Below are 18724 nucleotides of genomic sequence, written 5' to 3'. Positions count from 1 at the left end.
TGTGACTGCAGACGACTGCTGATAATCAAGGCTTGAAGACAAAAAGGTAGCTGACCATGGAAAAGGTCTTTAAGTCCTACTCATCTTTTTGTTCCACACTTTAAAACCGACATCTTCCAACTTTAAATAAGATGGACTTTTGGCCATTTTGTGTCTTCTAAGGCCGGTCGACTGTCTAGTGAAAACTGAACATTTCTTTGAAAATTAGTCACTAACCAACGGTAATTGTTTTAAAGTAACACTAGACAGTCTCCAGCCCCTCCACCCTGCTGGTTGAAAGATGAATTACAACCGTCGTAAACAACCCTGCAGCATCCTGCTTTAGCTAGCTCTAACAATGTTAACAATGTTAAAAGGGAGTTTTCCTCTCCACTGTCGCTGCATGCTTGCTTGGTATGAGGATTGCTGTAAATAAGTTCCCTACATAAGGATTGCTTATGAAGGAAACTTGCTGAACTGAAATGCATTGGAATGTTTACTTTGTGAAGTACCTTGAGACAACTCTTGTTGTGATTTGGAACTGTATAAATAAACTGAATTGAACTGAACTGAATCAACAACAAACTAACACTAACATGAGCAAACTACTACTAAAATAATCAACCAAGTAAAAAGATCCACACTGTTGGACAAAAGTATTATTACTTACAAGTCAAGTAGCAACAAAGCAAGGTCAGCATCAGGTCATGATTTCGTAGCTTTCGATAGCTCCCTCAAACTAGAGTAAAGCAGTAAAGCAGGTGAAGAGCGCCCACCCTAGAACACCCGCTCCACAAAACTATCAAGTGTGGTTTTTGGACAACAGAGGGCTACAGAGTGGTGTCAGATATGAACATATCAATATAAAAAACTATCTGTTGTAAATAGGAAACATTTGTTTGCTCTGTTAGTACTCAGATTGTCTTCAGGAGAACTCTCAGCTGCTACAATACCAAATTTTGGCTTGCTATTTTTGAAACTGGCGGCATAAAACTTTTTTCTTAACAGCTAACTCTGAAACCTTGCACTTCTGCATTTGGATAAAATTGAGCATGCTTTACACACACACACACACACACATATATATATATATATATATATATATATATATATATATATATATATATATATATATATATACACAGTGGGGCAAAAAAGTATTTAGTCAGCCACCGATTGTGCAAGTTCTCCCACTTAAAATGATGACAGAGGTCAGTAATTTTCATCATAGGTACACTTCAACTGTGAGAGACAGAATGTGAAAAAAAAGCTATAAATTCACATGGCAGGATTTTTAAAGAATTTATTTGTAAATCAGGGTGGAAAATAAGTATTTGGTCAATAACAAAAATTCAGCTCAATACTTTGTAACATAACCTTTGTTGGCAATAACAGAGGTCAAACAATTACTATAGGTCTTTACCAGGTTTGCACACACAGTAGCTGGTATTTTGGCCCATTCCTCCATGCAGATCTTCTCGAGAGCAGTGATGTTTTGGGGCTGTCGCCGAGCAACACGGACTTTCAACTCCCTCCACAGATTTTCTATGGGGTTGAGGTCTAGAGACTGGCTAGGCCACTCTAGGACTTTCAAATGCTTCTTACGGAGCCACTCCTTTGTTGCCCGGGTGGTGTATTTGGGATCATTGTCGTGTTGGAAGACCCAGCCACGTTTCATCTTCAAAGCTTTCACTGATGGAAGGAGGTTTTGGCTCAGAATCTCACGATACATGGCCCCATTCATTCTGTCCTTAACACGGATCAGTCGTCCTGTCCCCTTAGCAGAAAAACAGCCCCAAAGCATGATGTTCCCACCCCCATGCTTCACAGTAGGTATGGTGTTCTTGGGATGCAACTCAGTAGTCTTCTTCCTCCAAACACGACGAGTTGAGTTTATACCAAAAAGTTCTACTTTGGTTTCATCTGACCACATGACATTCTCCCAATCCTCTGCTGTATCATCCATGTGCTCTCTGGCAAACTTCAGACGTTCCTGGACATGCACTGGCTTCAGCAGCGGAACACGTCTGGCACTGCAAGATTTGATTCCCTGCCGTTGTAGTGTGTTACTGATGGTGACCTTTGTTACTGTGGTCCCAGCTCTCTGCAGGTCATTCACCAGGTCCCCCCGTGTGGTTCTGGGATTCTTGCTCACCGTTCTCATGATCATTTTGACCCCACGGGATGAGATCTTGTGTGGAGCCCCAGATCGAGGGAGATTATCAGTGGTCTTGTATGTCTTCCATTTTCTGATAAATTCTCCCACAGTTGATTTTTTCACACCAAGCTGCTTGCCTATTGTAGATTCACTCTTCCCAGTCTGGTGCAGGTCTACAATTCTTGTCCTGGTATCCTTCAAAAGCTCTTTGGTCTTGGCCATAGTGGAGTTTGGAGTCTGACTGTTTGAGGCTGTGGACAGGTGTCTTTTATACAGATAATGAGTTCAAACAGGTGCCATTAATACAGGTAACGAGTGGAGGACAGAAAAGCTTCTTAAAGAAGACGTTACAGGTCTGTGAGAGCCAGAGATTTTCCTTGTTTGAAGAGACCAAATACTTATTTTCCACCCTGATTTACAAATAAATTATTAAAAAATCCTGCCATGTGAATTCATGGATTTTTTTTTCACATTCTGTCTCTCACAGTTGAAGTGTACCTATTATGAAAATTACTGACCTCTGTCATCATTTTAAGTGGGAGAACTTGCACAATCGGTGGCTGACTAAATACTTTTTTGCCCCTCTGTATATATATATATATATATATATATATATATATATATATATATATATATATATATATATATGTGTGTGTGTGTGTGTGTGTGCGTGTGTGTGTGTGTGTGTGTGTGTGTGTGTGTGTGTGTGTGTGTGTGTGTGTGTATTTTGCTTTATATCTGTCTACAAGCAGCTTAGTGGAAATAAATCACATAAATAAAAACAAAAGCCAAGAGCTCCAGATCAGTACATCCCAGTGATGTATGGAAACAAAAATTGTGAATTAGGTTTACTCTTCAGAGATTTGCTATAAACAATCAATCAATCAATCAATCAAAGCTTTATTTATAAAGCGCCTTCCGCAACCCTGTCAGGAAGCCCAAGGTGCTGAACACTATACAAGACCAATAATCTGTGCAAAGCATACCCCCAAAATTTGCTAAATATCAAATAATCACAACGTTTCCACCAAATGCTTTACAATTTATGCATAAGCACAATAACTAACAGGTTTTCTTTCTATTTGTTAGTTAAATGAGATTTCTGGGGCTCAGATTGAATTTGCATTCCCACACATCATAAATAAAGATAACCGCATAGAGAACTGCAAGTGGTGACACAGCATTACAGCCTAGCCTGTTCATAGCCATCCTCCTCAAAGAGCCAGCAGATGAGATGTTTCAGCATCTGTCTTTTCTTCGTTAGTCTCTGCAGTCCTGTGCTAGGAGCAACAGGAGCTTCTTGCATGAATGCCGTCATTGTGAATCCGTCATGATCGAAGCAAGGCCACCATCTGTTTCATGAGGAGTGGCAAAGTTGAAGCCGACATTAAGAAACCCCAAACTTGCAGATACATAAAATATGCAACTAGCTGTTCATTTTCATACTAAGTCCACTGGGAAATAACACTAAAATGCATCAAGTGCTATGAATAGTTTACGTCTATATCTGAAAGGGTTTGCATTAAACCAACAAAGCAGAAGCTCAGGAACAAATTGTTAAAATGTTACATCTGTAGTGGAGCTGTACTGCAAACCAATGGTAAATGGCCTGTATTTGATATAGCGCCTTCTAGAGTCCTGGAACCCCCCAAGGCGCTTTACAACACAATCAGTCATTCACCCATTCACACACACATTCACGCACTGGTGGGATGAGCTACGATGTAGCCACAGCTGTCCTGGGGCGCGCTGACAGAGGCGAGGCTGCCGAGCACTGGCGCCACCGGCCCCTCCGACCACCACCAGCAGGCAAGGTGGGTCAAGTGTCTTGCCCAAGGACAGCGACAGACTAAGCGGGGCTCAAACCTGCAACCTTCCGATTACGGGGCGAGCCCAATGACAAATGTTGGGGAAAATAACATTTATTTTGTTTTGGTTTTCCTTTTAATGTCCTAAACCAAATCCAAGTATCTGATCAGGGTCCAGATTAAGGCTTTTGACATTAATCTGTACCGGAGTGAATACAATGACCCTGGGTTCTAACCAATCACTGAACCAGAACGCCTCGTTTCAGATGAGCTTCTCCTGCAACCTGGGGCTACAATTCACAAAGGATTTTCAGAAGTGGACCATCTTAGGAAAACCTTTCCCCGTCTGATAAATCAGGATTTCAGCTCCAACATTAGATGGTCAGGTCAGAATTTGGTGTCACGAACATGAAATCATGGATCCATCCTGCCTTGTATCAGTGCTTCAGGCTGCTGCTGCTGGTGTCATGGTGTGGAGGAGATGTTCTTGTCCCGTTTCGGACCCCTTAGTGCCACCTGCTCCTGGCTTAAACACCACAGCATTCCTGAGTGTTATTGTTGAACATGTTCATTCCGTTATGACCACATGGAACCATCTTCTTATGGCTACTTCCAGCAGGATCATGCACCATGTCACAAAGTGTCATCTCTAACTTGTTTTTATACATAACCATGAGTTCGCTGGACAACCACCACAGTGACAGTCCAGTCCAGCGCCTTCAGGATGTGGTGGAACGAAAAACTCATGTTCATGGAGAATCTCTGATGGATGTCTCCAACACCTTGTTGCTTCTGCATCAACCTAAAAAGGCACAGGGCCCTCATTCACACCCACCCCCAGGAATGTGGCCCCTGGCCAAAAGTTTTTAAACCCACCCCTGAAGTTCAGCTTTTTCTCCTGCTGTCCCTCTCTCAGTAGGAGACATCATCACCCACTGATCATCAGGTGCTAGAATGAGGCATGGACACACTCACGCGGACACACCTCCCACGCAGCGCAGCATCCTGTCACTCCGTGTCTCTCCATGTTCACTCACAGCCCGCTCTGTGCTCCTACCTTTCATCCAGTCCACCACCTGGCTCGTGCTCCATTTGCTCACCGGCTCCATCACCAGCGCCATCGAGGAAACTTTGCGCCGACTCTCCGTTGCGCGCGAGCTGGACTCGTTCCCCCCAAAGCACGGCTCCGACAGGAGGTCCCTCCCGCCCTCCTCCCCTCTCCTCCCTCCCGCTGCAGCCAGGTGACACCTTCGTTTATGACACTATTCCGATCCGGTGTCGCCCCCCTCCCCGCTCTGCGTCGACCCGGTTCGGGGTCCCGTTAACGCAGGAGGGTCCTCAATCCGGTGGATCCCCCTTGCTTGAAGCGGTCTGACATGTGTGCCCCGCTCCCTTCTTTCCAGTGTGTGCGCCAGCCTGGTTCTGCTCCTGTGTGTGATAGCTACCGAGGAGCGTGTGTGTGTGTGTGTGCGCGCGCGCGCTGCCGCTCCGGTACCGACAGCACAGCAGCAGTGTAGGGTATCTCACACCGGACTAAGCATCTCCTCGCTCTCCTGATATGATTAATCTGTGCGCGCGAGCCGTGGGTGGCAGCGCGCGCACGTGTCGGCGAGTTTCCTCCAGAGAGATCCCGATCATGCAGATATGGGGGAAGATGGAAACGTGGGTTACCTGCACACTCATCTGTTTCACTCGCTGGGGTGAGGAAACTTAACGAGTCCTCCCCCACTGCTCCATTTCCTCCCCCAGCCTCCAGTTCGGGGGGGGGGAGGGGGGTCCTTCCTCATCTTTAAATGTAAAGCATAAATGTGTCAGTTGCAGAAACGTACTTGTTTTTGGTGTCATATTTATAAATATTTACATTGCAAACTATCGCATGATTGATGAGCTAATGGCTAGTCTGAGCCAGTCGCCACATTTTGATGTTACTTTAGCATCAAATGCTTGTTTAGGGGGACTTTTTAACAGCTTGAAGTTTGAATATATGAGATAATAATATTATCTAAATATTAGCTTTATTAAATGTAAAAATATGGTAAAGAATAACCAGTGAAGACATGGCGCTGAACTGCGGTGTGCCTCAGGGCTCTGCTTTTGTAAAAGATTCATTTTCTTAATTTGAAATCTCCTGTAGCTGTTTTATGGAAAATAGCCATCCATCCATCTATTTTCATCCGCTTATCCGGAGTCGGGTCGTGGGGGCAGTAGCCTAAGTCGAGAGGCCCAGACTGCCCTCTCCCCAGCCACTTGGGCCAGCTCCTCCGGAGGAATCCCAAGGCGTTCCCTGGCCAGGTGAAAGACATCCCTCCAATGTGTGGGTCTACTTTTAGGCCTCCTCTCGGTTGGACATGTCCGGAAAACCTCACTAGGGAGGCGTCCAGGAGGCATCCTGACCAGATGCCCGAGCCATCTCAACTGGATCCTCTCGATGTAGAAGAGCAGCGAATCTACTCCGAGCCCCTCCCGGATGACTGAGTTTCTCACCCTATCTCTGAGGGAGAGTTCAGCCACTCTGCGGATAATAATTTATGGAAAATAATCAAACTAAAACTGACTGAAGGAGACAAGAATTTCAAGCAGATGATAAACAACAATTTTACCCAATATAAACTACCATTACCTACCGGGTGTTGTGTCCTGACCCTAACTGTGAACCTTTAATTGAATTGGAAAAGTTCACATAAATAAGTCAGCAAGACAGAAAACTTGGTGTTTTAGAAAAAAATTAGACTTCTTATAATAACATAATTTTTTTGTTTTGTATTAAATAGTAAGAAGAAAATCATGGCTAGTTGCTATTATTTCTGTTTTTGATCTGCAGAGAACAACTTAAGAACTCCAAAATGCAATAATTTAGGTTGAAGAGATACTGACATCTTTTTTATGATTTGGGTTAAGAGCTGACGACGTTGAAAGCTAGCGACTTATGAGGTATAACAGAGAACTTGATGCATTTTTATTTTGTTGCAAAGACATTATTATTTTAATGAAATTCTGTTGAAGCATAAAATCAGATTGCATACACTCCCACGTGCCAAAGATGTTAGACTACAGCAGACAGGAGTTGATTGTGTTCTAGGAAGTGGTTCATTTTAATGGGTTTTTCAGCTTTTCAGTCATGCCAGAGCTTGCAACAGGCCCTGAACACACCAATAACCAGCCATCAGTAGCCCACCACCACCCCACAGCTCCTACTGAAAATGAAACAGCTTTACATGAGTGTGCACATTGAAAAAAACCTCTGGTATAATTTTATGAAAATCTTCAGGCCCCAACAAACAAATGTTCTGAAGATTTCTGTTCAGCTTCAGAACTCGTCCCTGTGTGAAATGCAGTTCAAGACTTTGTTCCATCCGATTTCCTCAAACTTTCGTGGACTTTTCCTAGACCGTGATGGACGTCTCATTGCATCAAGATGAAGCAAAACATCAGACAAACTGCAAAACCCAACACCTGCAGAAAGTCATTCCTGCATTCATGAAGGAGGAGGAATGGCAACACAAAGACCAGACTGTGATACAAGGGACTACAGCAGTGGGACCTCCAAATGAGGAAAAAAGAGGAAAAATTAAAAAAGACCAGGCTAAAAGTCTAATTAGGTCATAAAAAAATGCCCCAACTGCCTTCATCTCTAATCAGGTACATCCAACATTGTTTGAGATTTAATACATTTTAACTACAAGATTGGTAAAAATATTAAAATTAAAATAATATATCTGTGAAAATACATATGTATGATAAAGCATGGGTATTTCTGTGAAATTACATCAAATGTTTTATTATTAAATGTTAAATTATGAACTAAGAGGGTGTTTCTCAATGGCCTTGCGGGTTCAGTCGCCTTGCTTACGAGGACACTATCCTTCCTTGGGCAAACTTGCATCACGTGACTGCAGCTTCCACGGAGGTCATGTAACGTCACGTGACACAGGAGATAATGTTATATTTTATACATATTAGTTTCAATATAAATATATAACGAGCCTTTCAATTTTTAAATTGTGTATATGTTTATTAAATTAAAAATATAAGCGAGTTACTACCCGCTAGCCACCGAAGCTGCAACTACTTAGCAACTAACCACCATAGGTAACTTCTTTGGATCTTAAAAAAAACCATTTTAAATTAGCTGACTTACTTTTGAACTTGAAATTTGTCCCCGAGGTAGCTGTCGGCTTCTGAGCCGCCGTCCTTTTGAAAATACCGCTGTGTATTCTGGGTAATTTTTGACCAAGGCTAGGCTACAAGACACCTCCCCTGTGTCCTTGCTCAGCTAGCTAAACAGCTAACAAACGGAGAACACATGCCTCGTTAGAACATGAACATTGGAACACGTTTTGGCAGCTCCCGATGACGTATCTCCTAGGCAACCGGGGCGGGGCCAAGACGTTAAAAGGTTCCTTGGCGTTGAGAAACACCCATATTCTCCCACATGATAAACATCACTTTACTGCCTGATAACACAATTAGTTTAATATAGTACCGTTACATTTTTATCTTTTAAATATTAAGCACAGATTTTCATTCATAATAATTCTGAAAATAATATACAGTGTTAGGGACTAAACAAGGTGATTTGCTGTTGGATGCTGATGCAGCTGAACTATAATATTGATAAATAGGTGACTGAGGTGAGATGTGCAGAGGCTCCCTCTGAGCGTTTAGGTTTTAACCACCATAAAATGTGTCTGTAAGTTATTAACATGTCCTAATCTAACTGGTCAACCATTAAAAAAGGAAGCATTGATTACATCAGTAACTTTGTTTGCTGGAGCCGATGATCATCTTATTTGTGCCACAATGTTGAAGTTCATGAATGAGGCGCTAAAGGAAAAAGCTGAAGCTGCTGTTTTGTTTTTGTTACAAACTGGTGACACACTGACAACAAAAACAGCAGAGCAACATCTCAGCTGGAAAAGGGGTAACATGAGGTTTTGTTGCTATAGCGACTGCATCCTTCACCCTCTAGCAAAAAGCCACTGAAGGGCTGCTGTGTGAATGTACGTATAAATGCATATATTCATACTTCGTTACTTGGCTTTAACACACTTCAGCCATGATTAAAGACGTTTTCTCAGCTGAAGACTTCAGGAATATGTTCATTTTTATTTTTTCTCTCGCAGTAACTTGATTCGTTTGTAATGAAATGATGTCAAACCCGTCGTGTCGGAGGGAAAGAACCAAAATTAAGTTAGTTCAGCAGATAAGTGATGCAGCAACAATGAGATCTGGATACCCATCACCTGTGGGTGGGTGGATGGATGTAGACACGGAGGAAGAGATGGTGAGCATTCCATCCAAACAGAGACCTCTGCTGGTAACAAACACAGCTGACATTTATGATGGTCTGGAAGTTAGACTGAGACCAGAAGACTTTATGTAACTTTAGTGGGAATATTTTTAAATTGATCATTCACATAAAAATGTCATCTGCCTCATTAAAAAAAGAAATGTAACAAATGTAAATACTCAAGGATCACAGAGTCAGCATTATACTTCAGGTTTTTAAGCCTTTAAAGTTTGAAATATGAAAATCTATTCTATAAAACCAACAATTTATTGTCTAATATTAATATATCAACTATGCAATAATTTATTTGATTATCTAATTCTATAACAGCATAATAGTAATAATAATAATCAGATTTATATTGCACTTTTCACGCCCCCCGTAGTGATTTCCATTATCCATGCACTCACACATCACACACTGCTGGTGATGGTAAGCTGCTACATAGGCACAGCTTCCCTTGGGCAGCCTGTTGGAGGTTAGGTGGCTATCTTGCACCACTGGCACCTCTTACCACCAACGACATAGGAAAGTTAAAGAGCAAGTCACCCCCAAACCAAGTATTTTTTTCCTGATAAACTATACAAATTAATGTCAAATTGTGCTGTAGACACGTGTAGTCAATATTTTGGCACTTTAGTGCATTTTAGTTAAAATTTAAATATTCTGTCTAAAACTGTCAGCGTTGTTCCGTCGTCAGGTAGAAACTCTGCACTACATTTGAATTTAAATCGGCCATCGCTATTGGCTAAGAAGTACACAATGACGTTAGATGGTGCATTATGATGTCACAATGTTGTTGTGAGCCTGTGTGTGTATTTTGTTAGTGGCTCCGCCCTCTCGGTCTGCCAGGCAACATCATTTGTTGCATTTTTCAAACATGAAGTGGGAGTGGAGTAAGACTCTGGTAGGGGGTGACTTGCTCTTTAAGTGTCTTGCTCAAGGGAACAGCGGGATTCCCTGGAGGGACCTGGGATTAATCTGACAACTCACTATCTCCTGAGCTACCGATGCTCTATAACAGTAATATGAAAATAAAATTGGCCCTCTCCCTGTACATCCTCCACCATAGGGCAGTAGACGCATGCATGATTTACAGGTTTTTGATGAAGATGCTAATCTGAATAATCTCTCTGGTTTTAACTGAACTATGGACTTTTGTGTGTTCTAATATATAAACAGCGGTCTTCTAGGATGTATAAAATAATGCGGTCATATTTATTAATGTCACCACTGAACAATTCATACTGGCTTGGAAATCCTGGTGGGACGTATTTCACACAAGAACCATTTAGTTAGACAACACCAGTGCATCACAGTAACGTAACCAATAAAGGAACTTCTTATCAATAAAAACGATAACATTCTGCCATGGGAAAGTGACAAATAACACTGACTGCTCATCGTTATATAAAGAAAATCACTTTTGTTTCAGTGTGAGTGTAATACTAGAAAGCAAACAGCAAAACTATCTGAGAAAACGCTCACAAAGTTCATAAAACAAATACAAAAGAACCGAAAGCTGAAACAAAAAATGAAGAACTGTGAACATTTGCACAGGAGAGCAAGCAGAAGTCAATAACTGCAGAACCTGAAAACCATAATTCAACTTCCTTAAATTTGCTCATGTGAGCAAAAAGCCACAAACTTCCCTCAAAGGAATGATTTCTGTTTATTTGAAGTTGGCTTGTGTTCTACAGGCATGAGTAGTCAGTATCATGCCTGCAGTAGACAGTCAGAGGAATCATCATCACTACATTTTTGTCATATCTGACAACTATAAGCTTTCCAAAGCAGTTTAAGGGTTGATTTTGAAGCCTAAAAACTATGTTTTGATGGTATGGCTGCACCACAAGCTGCTACTTACAGCTGGGGCTGGAAGGAATAAACATTCTTTCCCTCGCAGACTAGCAAAAACAATTAAAACTGCACAAACAAAGACTTCAGTCTTTTTGAGGAGGAGATAAGAAGATGAACATTAGTTGTGGTTTGGAAATAATTTGTCTAAGTTAAAGGTGATAATATGGTAAAACACAAGGTTCTATGTTTGGACCCTTCACGTTTTACTTGGACATTAATGAACTTTGGATGTCTAATGCAACAGCTATGCAGATGATGTTAGCATATATGTCTTCGAGACAATGTGGGTGGATGCACTAACGCCAGACGAAGTGGCACGTTTTGGACGCGTCCTGGAAGTGTAGCGACGCGTTTCTCAGCTAAATTTACATCTCAAGTCTATATATTTTTAATGAGCTACGCTTCTGCAACACATTAAGATCAGCAGTTCAAATCGGGTCAGACAGGAAGTCAAACATGAAAACAGTGTAAAATATCTGGAAACTTTCAAAATAAAAGTATGTAATTACATGTTAAACCTCCACAGGTGAGGCAAACAGAACAGAAAGTAAACTACAGACCTTTGATACATGCTGCCATCTTTCTTCTTGTTTGCTACTGCAGAAAGCAGCAGAGTCACCTGTGGTCCCGGTCCTACAATTATCCAGTGGTTTCACGACCTTGTCCAGCTGCGCTGAACGCTTTCACTGCCATTTTGTGTCTGAAACACTCCCAGTGGGAAGTAAGCTCACGGCTAAAATGTGTTTATTTTTGTTGCGCACTGCTTACAAATCAAGTGGAAAGCCAGGGTTGCTTTACATGAGCAAGTTTCAGAGGATTTTAATGTTCTTATTGGTCAGAGAAATATTTAATGGAGTTTTTTAGAAAACTGTTGTTTCAATTCTTACCTTCAAATTAAACTGTGTAATCAAAAAAACTGCAAAGCTACATTTTAAAGAGTAGTTTTGTTACTTTCTTGATATCACCTCAAGCTGCAATGTGCAAAGGTGTGGAAACGTTTGGGCTCAAGTAACCTGATAGTTAGGACTATGAACCTCCATGCCAAATAAAGAAATAAAATGTCCTTTTTGACATATTTGCAGCAATAGGGAACTAAACCGTGGTCCTCCCTGTGAAAGGCTTGTTGTTTGGTTCTATAGAAATGTTATCAACAAATATAACCTTAACTGTAATAAAAATAACTTGTTAATGGCTTCAGTTTGGAAATTAACGATTAGATCTCACTGGACTAATAAGGTAAAAGCTAGTCGTAGCAAGACAACAAACAGTGTGAAATACTGCTTCCTCCAAAATGTCAAAACATGCATGTTTAGATTCAAGGTGAGACTAGGCAGTTTTCAATCAATCAATCAATCAATCAATCAATCAAAGCTTTATTTATAAAGCGCCTTCCGCAACCCTGTCAGGAAGTCCAAAGCGCTGAACATGGTACAGTTGTAAGTAATTATACTGAAAAAATCAACAATAAAAGAAATTCAAATTACAAAATACAAATTACAAAATACAAAATGGAAATTATAAGATAGATGAAACATTCTGGTAAAGGACAAATGTGTGAAACACATTTGGATTGAGTGGATGGATTGAGTGGATGGATTGAGTGGATGGATTGAGTGTACCAATGAAAACTGTGGAATGGATTCAACATAAAAGAGGGCCAAAATCAAACATGTTCTGGAAACGCCAAGCGGAGGAGGTGTGTTTTTAGGTGATTCTTAAAGACTGGCAGAGATGGGGACAGCCTAACTCAGGGTGGCAACTGGTTCCATAGTGACGGTGCTAGGACTGAGAAAGCCCGGTCCCCACGGGTACGACACCTAGACCGAGGGACAGCGAGCAGGCCTTGGTCAGCGAAGCGCAGAGTGCGTGATGGGGAGTGTCTTTTCAGGAGTGTGGCTAGATAGGGGGGACCACCACCCTGGAAGAAATGATAAACAAAGACGAGTATTTTGAATTGTGAGCGATAGCAAATCGGAAGCCAGTGCAGGGAGGCCAGAACTGGACTGATGTGGTCCCGTTTCCTGGTCCCAGTCAAGAACCTGGCAGCGCTGTTCTGCACAACCTGTAGGCGACGCAGTGTTGACTGACACAACCCTGCATATAAAGAGTTTCAGTAGTCAAGCCGAGAAATTACAAAGGCATGCAGTACCCGCTCCAGGTGGGCTCTCGACAGCATATGCTTGATTTTAGCAAGGCGTCTCAGGTGAAAGAAACTGGACCGGTTTTGGCTTGCTTTTAGCACCCCCTAGTGTCCGTATGTAGAACGGAAAGCAGGTGAGTGAGTGAATGTTCACAAATTCACTCTTCTTTCATGGAATAATGTAATGGGCACATTAGGTTTGAACTTTAGCAAAAACAATGAGGATGTTAACAAAACAAAAACACAAACACAGACAAACTGCCAGGTTATGACAACTCGTATGATCTTACGTCTAATATGCAAATCAGAGAAGAAACAGATTCATATTTGTTTTCCAACAGCTGTAAAGTTGTGCTGCACATTTGAAAACAATGGAAACATAAATCAGCTGCAAAACAGACGTGACCCTACATGTATTCATGCGGATAAACTGGCACCAGAATAATGCACACATAAACAGCTATGAACATTTCATGGGTGGGCCAACCAAGAAGAGGTTGTCTTGCTTTTCTCGTCATGCCATGTTCAAAAAGAGGAAGTTGATAAAACGGTAACCGAGAGAATCAAACCTTATTTGCTCTACTAAAGATCGTGTGGTTGGTTATTTGCAGAAATGGTTAAATCAGATTTTAAAAACGTTAAATCTGCACAGCTAGGAGGGCTGATGACAATTTAAACAAACAAAGGTCCACTTCCTCTGCAGGTCGCACAGATATCACAGCAAGAACAGTTTTTCTATTTCTTCTTGTTACACAGTGAGTATCATTAACTATTATTCATGAAAGGACAGAGCTTTTTTTATGTTTGTTTTACACAAGAAGTTTATTCCCACATAGCATCTAAGCAAAAGGAGGGTCTCGTGTTGACCGTTAATGAATTGATCAACATCTATTTGTTCTAAATCATCTATCAACTCTCTTGCATATTTTCATTATATAAAAAGAAAACTGAACAGTTGATTGGTGTTCTAGAAAAAACATGCAAAAAAGTTAAATACATCTTTCTTTCATTAGATTATTTATTTTGTCATAATGTTAAAAACAACATACAATAACTCAGTTATGTCATAAATATGTAAGAATTCACATGTTTTACTGGATTTTTTTTTTTTTTTTACCAGCTGAAGCTCCTTTCACCCAACTTCAGACAAAAGTATAAAAATGGGACCAGAAGACAAAATTAAACCAGAAGAAAGAACAAAATGTTCTATTTTCTGCTTGATGTTCATGGTCAGCACTGTTGTTCCGGTCGGAGGATTCTTCCTAAAGGGCTGCAACCTCAGCAACACCACAGTCAAATGTGCCATAACCGACTCCAAGCTGGAAACTATTCCTCAAGATATTCCCCCGACAGTGGCGGTCTTTGATTTATCAAAAAACTGCATCTCAAGAATACAACCATCGGATTTCCCGCACCTACCAGTGCTGAAGTGGCTAAACGTTCAACAAAATCAGATTTCTCTAATGGACAGCTTTGCTTTTTCCGGTTTACGATCCCTCCGAAAGTTAACTTTAAACACCAACAAACTGGTTAAACTGGTGGAGAATGTTTTTGGTGGTTTGGGCAACCTGACCGAACTAAGGCTTAATACTAATCAAATCAAAACCGTTTCGTCCACCTCTTTCCGGTCCTTGACAAGCTTAAAGATTTTGGATATTTCCAACAACAAACTGCACAAGGTTTCAAATGTGCATCTAATTCTGCAGCATCTGCCACATCTGCAGGAGCTGGGCATGAGAGGAAATGGTCTGAGAAGGTTTCACTCATGGGAACTTACCAACTGCTCACTGGGACTTCGTGCACTTGATTTATCACGAAATCCTCTCCGAGTCTTCAGCGTAACCGACGACGTGTTTCCAGATCTGACTCGCTTTATTATTGGCGACGCTTCCAGTAACATGCAGATGAAATGGGATTTACATAACAAGAGCTTCCTGAGTCGAGTCGCCAGTCTGGATATTTCTGGGCTTTATGCAAGCTTTGATGACAAAAGTGCTTTGCTTGAATCAGTGAACTCGTCACTAACTTCTCTAGCATTGAACAGAATGAAGAGGATGAATTATACCCTTGCAAAACTCATCATCCTTTCTTGCACCATTCCCTCAGTGTCGACACTGCAGGTTCGAAACAACAAGTTGAAAATAATCAATCAGAATATGTTTCAGTTGTGTGTTAATGTGATTAAATTAGATTTAACCCAGAATCAAATACAAACTATCCATGAAAACGCCTTCGTGCCTCTGAAAAATCTCAAAACGTTGATCCTCAGTCTAAACAAACTTTCGTCAGTGCCAACAGCCGTAGGAAGTCTGCATCATCTCGAGACGCTGGTTCTCAGTTCCAACAAAATCGCTGCAGTTAAATGTGACGACTTCGCCAATCACGAGAAGCTCGTCGAGCTGAAGTTGAACAACAACTCGATCTCTGTCCTGGATCATTGCGTTTTCAAAGATTTGGTAAAACTTCAAGTTCTCAAACTACAATCAAATGAGATAACTGATTTCAAAAGCGCTTTTGAGAAACATTTACCAAAACTTAAACAGCTTCATCTCAACGGAAATAAACTCACTGCTATTAAAAAGGGAGCGTTTCAAGGCTTGAGGTCCCTTCTGAACTTAACATTACATAAAAACAAAATCAAGACCATTGATGCCAACGGTTTTGCTGGATTGACGAATCTCACAGAGCTTCAGCTTCACTCAAACGCCCTGAAAAGCAATGCCTTAGAGACGGGAGCATTCAATTCCCTCATTAGACTGAGAAGACTGGATTTAAGCAACAACAACATAAAATATTCCAGCAGCACAGCTTTGAAAAAATCCCCGTTTTCTCAGCTGTCGCAGCTGGAGGAGTTGTCCATTCGTGGACAGCGATCCAGAGGCAAGTCGTATCTGCCTCGAAACATCCTCCAAGGTTTGGCAAAACTTCGGCGTTTCAGTGTCAGGAACTCCCAGCTCATCCACCTGGACGCTGGCACATTGAAAGATGCACCTGAACTGGAAGAACTCGATGTCAGCTCAAACGATTTGCCCGATCTGTCTGCAGAGCTCTTCTCTTCAACTGGAATGCTTAAAAGCCTCTACATATCCAGAACATCACTTCTTTCATTAGATTTCTTTATTGATGCTAACCTGACCAAGCTGGAGTTCTTGCAAGCGAGAAAGAATCAATACTCAGTCATCACGGAGGAGGTAATCGAGTCCCTACCAGCCCTGGTTTACGTGGACTTGTGGGGAAACAGTTTCACGTGCGACTGCGACAACGCCTGGTTCCTCAACTGGTCGATAGCCAGCAGACAAACGCAGGTTTATGATGCATCTAACTTCCTGTGCAACTATCCAGAAGGCTTCAAAGGTAAACATTTTCTGGACTTTGACCTAATCTCCTGCTCCGCGGAAACTGGCTTCATCTGCTACGTGTCTACAACATGCATGGTCCTTTGTTTCCTGGTTGCAACCTTCACCTACCACTTCATGAGGTGGCAGCTGTACTGTGCCTACTACTTCTTCTTGGCTTGGCTCTACGACAAAAAGCACGAGTATAGTCAAACTCCTCATCAGTACGATGCCTTCATCTCCTACAACACCCACGATGAGCCCTGGGTGGTTGGAGAGCTTCTACCCAAACTGGAAGGAGAGCAAGGCTGGAGGTTGTGTCTGCACCATCGGGACTTTCAACCAGGTGAGACTGAGTTCACGTTGTTGCACGATTAAAGAAAAAGTTACCTGAGAAACCATTTTTTACCTGTTATTTGTAAAAATATGATCAGTAGCTAAGTGTTCAACATGCAAACTAACCATGAACATAATCTTCTACCCCTGATTCAGGCATTAGCTGCTGATAGAGAATAGATGGGGAAATGCTTGGATTAGAAAGCTGTGAAAAGCAGTGAACACGAGACATTTTCTCAAGTGGATCGGCCGTTACAGAGTCAGGACCTCAACCCCACTGAGGATCTTTGGGATATGCTGAAGAAGGCTTTGCATTGTGGTCGAACTCACATCATTTATATAAAATCTTGGTGAAAAATTAACAACGCTGGATGGAAATACATCGTTTGACCTTGCAGATGTTGACTGAAACAATTTCACCGTTATAATAGCTAAAGGCAGTCCAACTAAATATTAGACCGTGAACGTTCACTTTGGCCAGGCAGCGTGTTAGGAAGTTGTCCAAATAAAAATAATCTCTATTGTGCTGCACAAACTACTAAAAGGGACTTCTCTGTGGTTACTATAAACAGTGGAGAACTGTAATAAAGATCAGTTAAGTTTAATGAGCAAGTCACCCCCAAATCAACATTTTTTTTTCTGATAAACTAAATAAATGCGTGTCTAATCGTGCTGCAGACACGTGTAGTCAATAATTTTGCACGTTAGTGCATTTTTGTTAAAATTATAATTTTCTGCCTAAAACTCGGAGTTGTGCCGTTGTCAGGTAAAAACTGCACTACATTTGAATTAAAATCTGCCATCGCTATTGGCTAAGAGGTACCCTAGAATGTTAGCTGGTACCATATGATGTCAGTGTCGTTGTGAGCCTGTGTGTGTGTGTTTTTGTTAGCGGCTCCGCCCTCTCAATCTGCTAGGCAGCAGCATTTGTTGCATTTTTCAAACAGGAAGTGGGCGTGGAGTAATACTCTGGTAGGGGGTGACTTGCTCTTTAAGTACTCTCAAGAAAAATGGTAACAATTGTCACCATGAGATGGAAAAACTGAAGTCCTACTTGTCTTTCTGGTCAACTGAAATATTCTTGCATTTGTGGCCCAGTTTTTGTTTGTTGATTTATTCTTTTATTATTAAACAAGGGAAGGTAAACCTGGCAATTCATGTTTCAGGCATTTTCCTGCTCCAGCATGCCTAATTCAGTAGTTGAATCACCTCCATCACAGCATATAGGAGATTTATTTTTACCTTTTCTTATTGACAAGTTTCGGCTAACACCGATCGGTGGTGCTCTGAGGAAGACTACTGCATTATCTGACATTTGTCAGCAAAAAAAGGTAAAAATAAACCTTCTACTGCGCTGCGTTTAGTAAAAAATTAAAATAATGAAAGGAGTGCACAAAACCAACGTACAAAAGAAGTTGAATTAACTCTTCAGCAGGTTTTCGAGCTCTGCATAAGCCGGTCATTCCATTAACATCAGCTGTGTTGGAGCAGGGAAACAACTAAAACATGCTGGATAACGGCCCTCGAGGGCCAGGATTGCCTACCCCTGTATAAAAACACTGAAGGCTCTTACTCTCTGGAAAGTGTCAGACTGTTGAACTCCTGGTTTAAAGTTTGTGGTGGTTCTTTCATTTTCTCTCCTCCAGGGAGGCCCATTGTAGATAACATATCAGACGCCATCTATGGAAGCAGGAAGACCATCTGTGTCATCAGTCACAGATACCTGGAGAGTGAGTGGTGCTCCAGAGAGGTCCAGACAGCCAGGTAAGGATGAGGCTCGTTAACCTTTCTCCTGTTTGTTTTTATACTTGTTTATGG

General features: G+C 41.6%; 2 protein-coding genes across 4 annotated transcripts in view; one reads left to right on the top strand and one right to left on the bottom strand.

Moving 5' to 3' along the window:
- cnksr2a (connector enhancer of kinase suppressor of Ras 2a) overlaps window positions 1–11695 on the bottom strand; it is a 90696-nt gene extending 79001 nt beyond the window's left edge. For 2 of the 3 annotated variants that reach the window (XM_054751031.2, XM_015955489.3), the window contains exon 1: window positions 5003–5168. In XM_054751031.2, coding sequence (XP_054607006.2) covers window positions 5003–5066 — 64 coding nt within the window. In that variant the 5' untranslated portion in view covers window positions 5067–5168. Of the gene's footprint in view, window positions 1–5002; window positions 5169–11655 lie in introns of those variants that run through there. The other variant, XM_070553390.1, reaches the window with a different exon arrangement.
- Window positions 11696–13836: 2141 nt separating this feature from the next.
- LOC107383067 (toll-like receptor 13) overlaps window positions 13837–18724 on the top strand; it is a 5809-nt gene continuing 921 nt past the window's right edge. The window contains exons 1-3 of the mRNA XM_070553389.1: window positions 13837–13990; window positions 14356–16916; window positions 18553–18670. Of these exons, the coding sequence (XP_070409490.1) occupies window positions 14396–16916; window positions 18553–18670 (2639 nt within the window). The 5' untranslated portion in view covers window positions 13837–13990; window positions 14356–14395. The remainder of the gene's footprint in view (window positions 13991–14355; window positions 16917–18552; window positions 18671–18724) is intronic.

Source organism: Nothobranchius furzeri, chromosome 7 (genome assembly GCF_043380555.1).
Source record: "Nothobranchius furzeri strain GRZ-AD chromosome 7, NfurGRZ-RIMD1, whole genome shotgun sequence".
In the NCBI taxonomy this organism is placed as follows: Eukaryota; Metazoa; Chordata; class Actinopteri; order Cyprinodontiformes; family Nothobranchiidae; genus Nothobranchius; species Nothobranchius furzeri.
The sequence above is the reverse complement of the archived record's forward strand: the minus strand, read 5'-3'. Positions and strand labels throughout refer to the sequence as shown.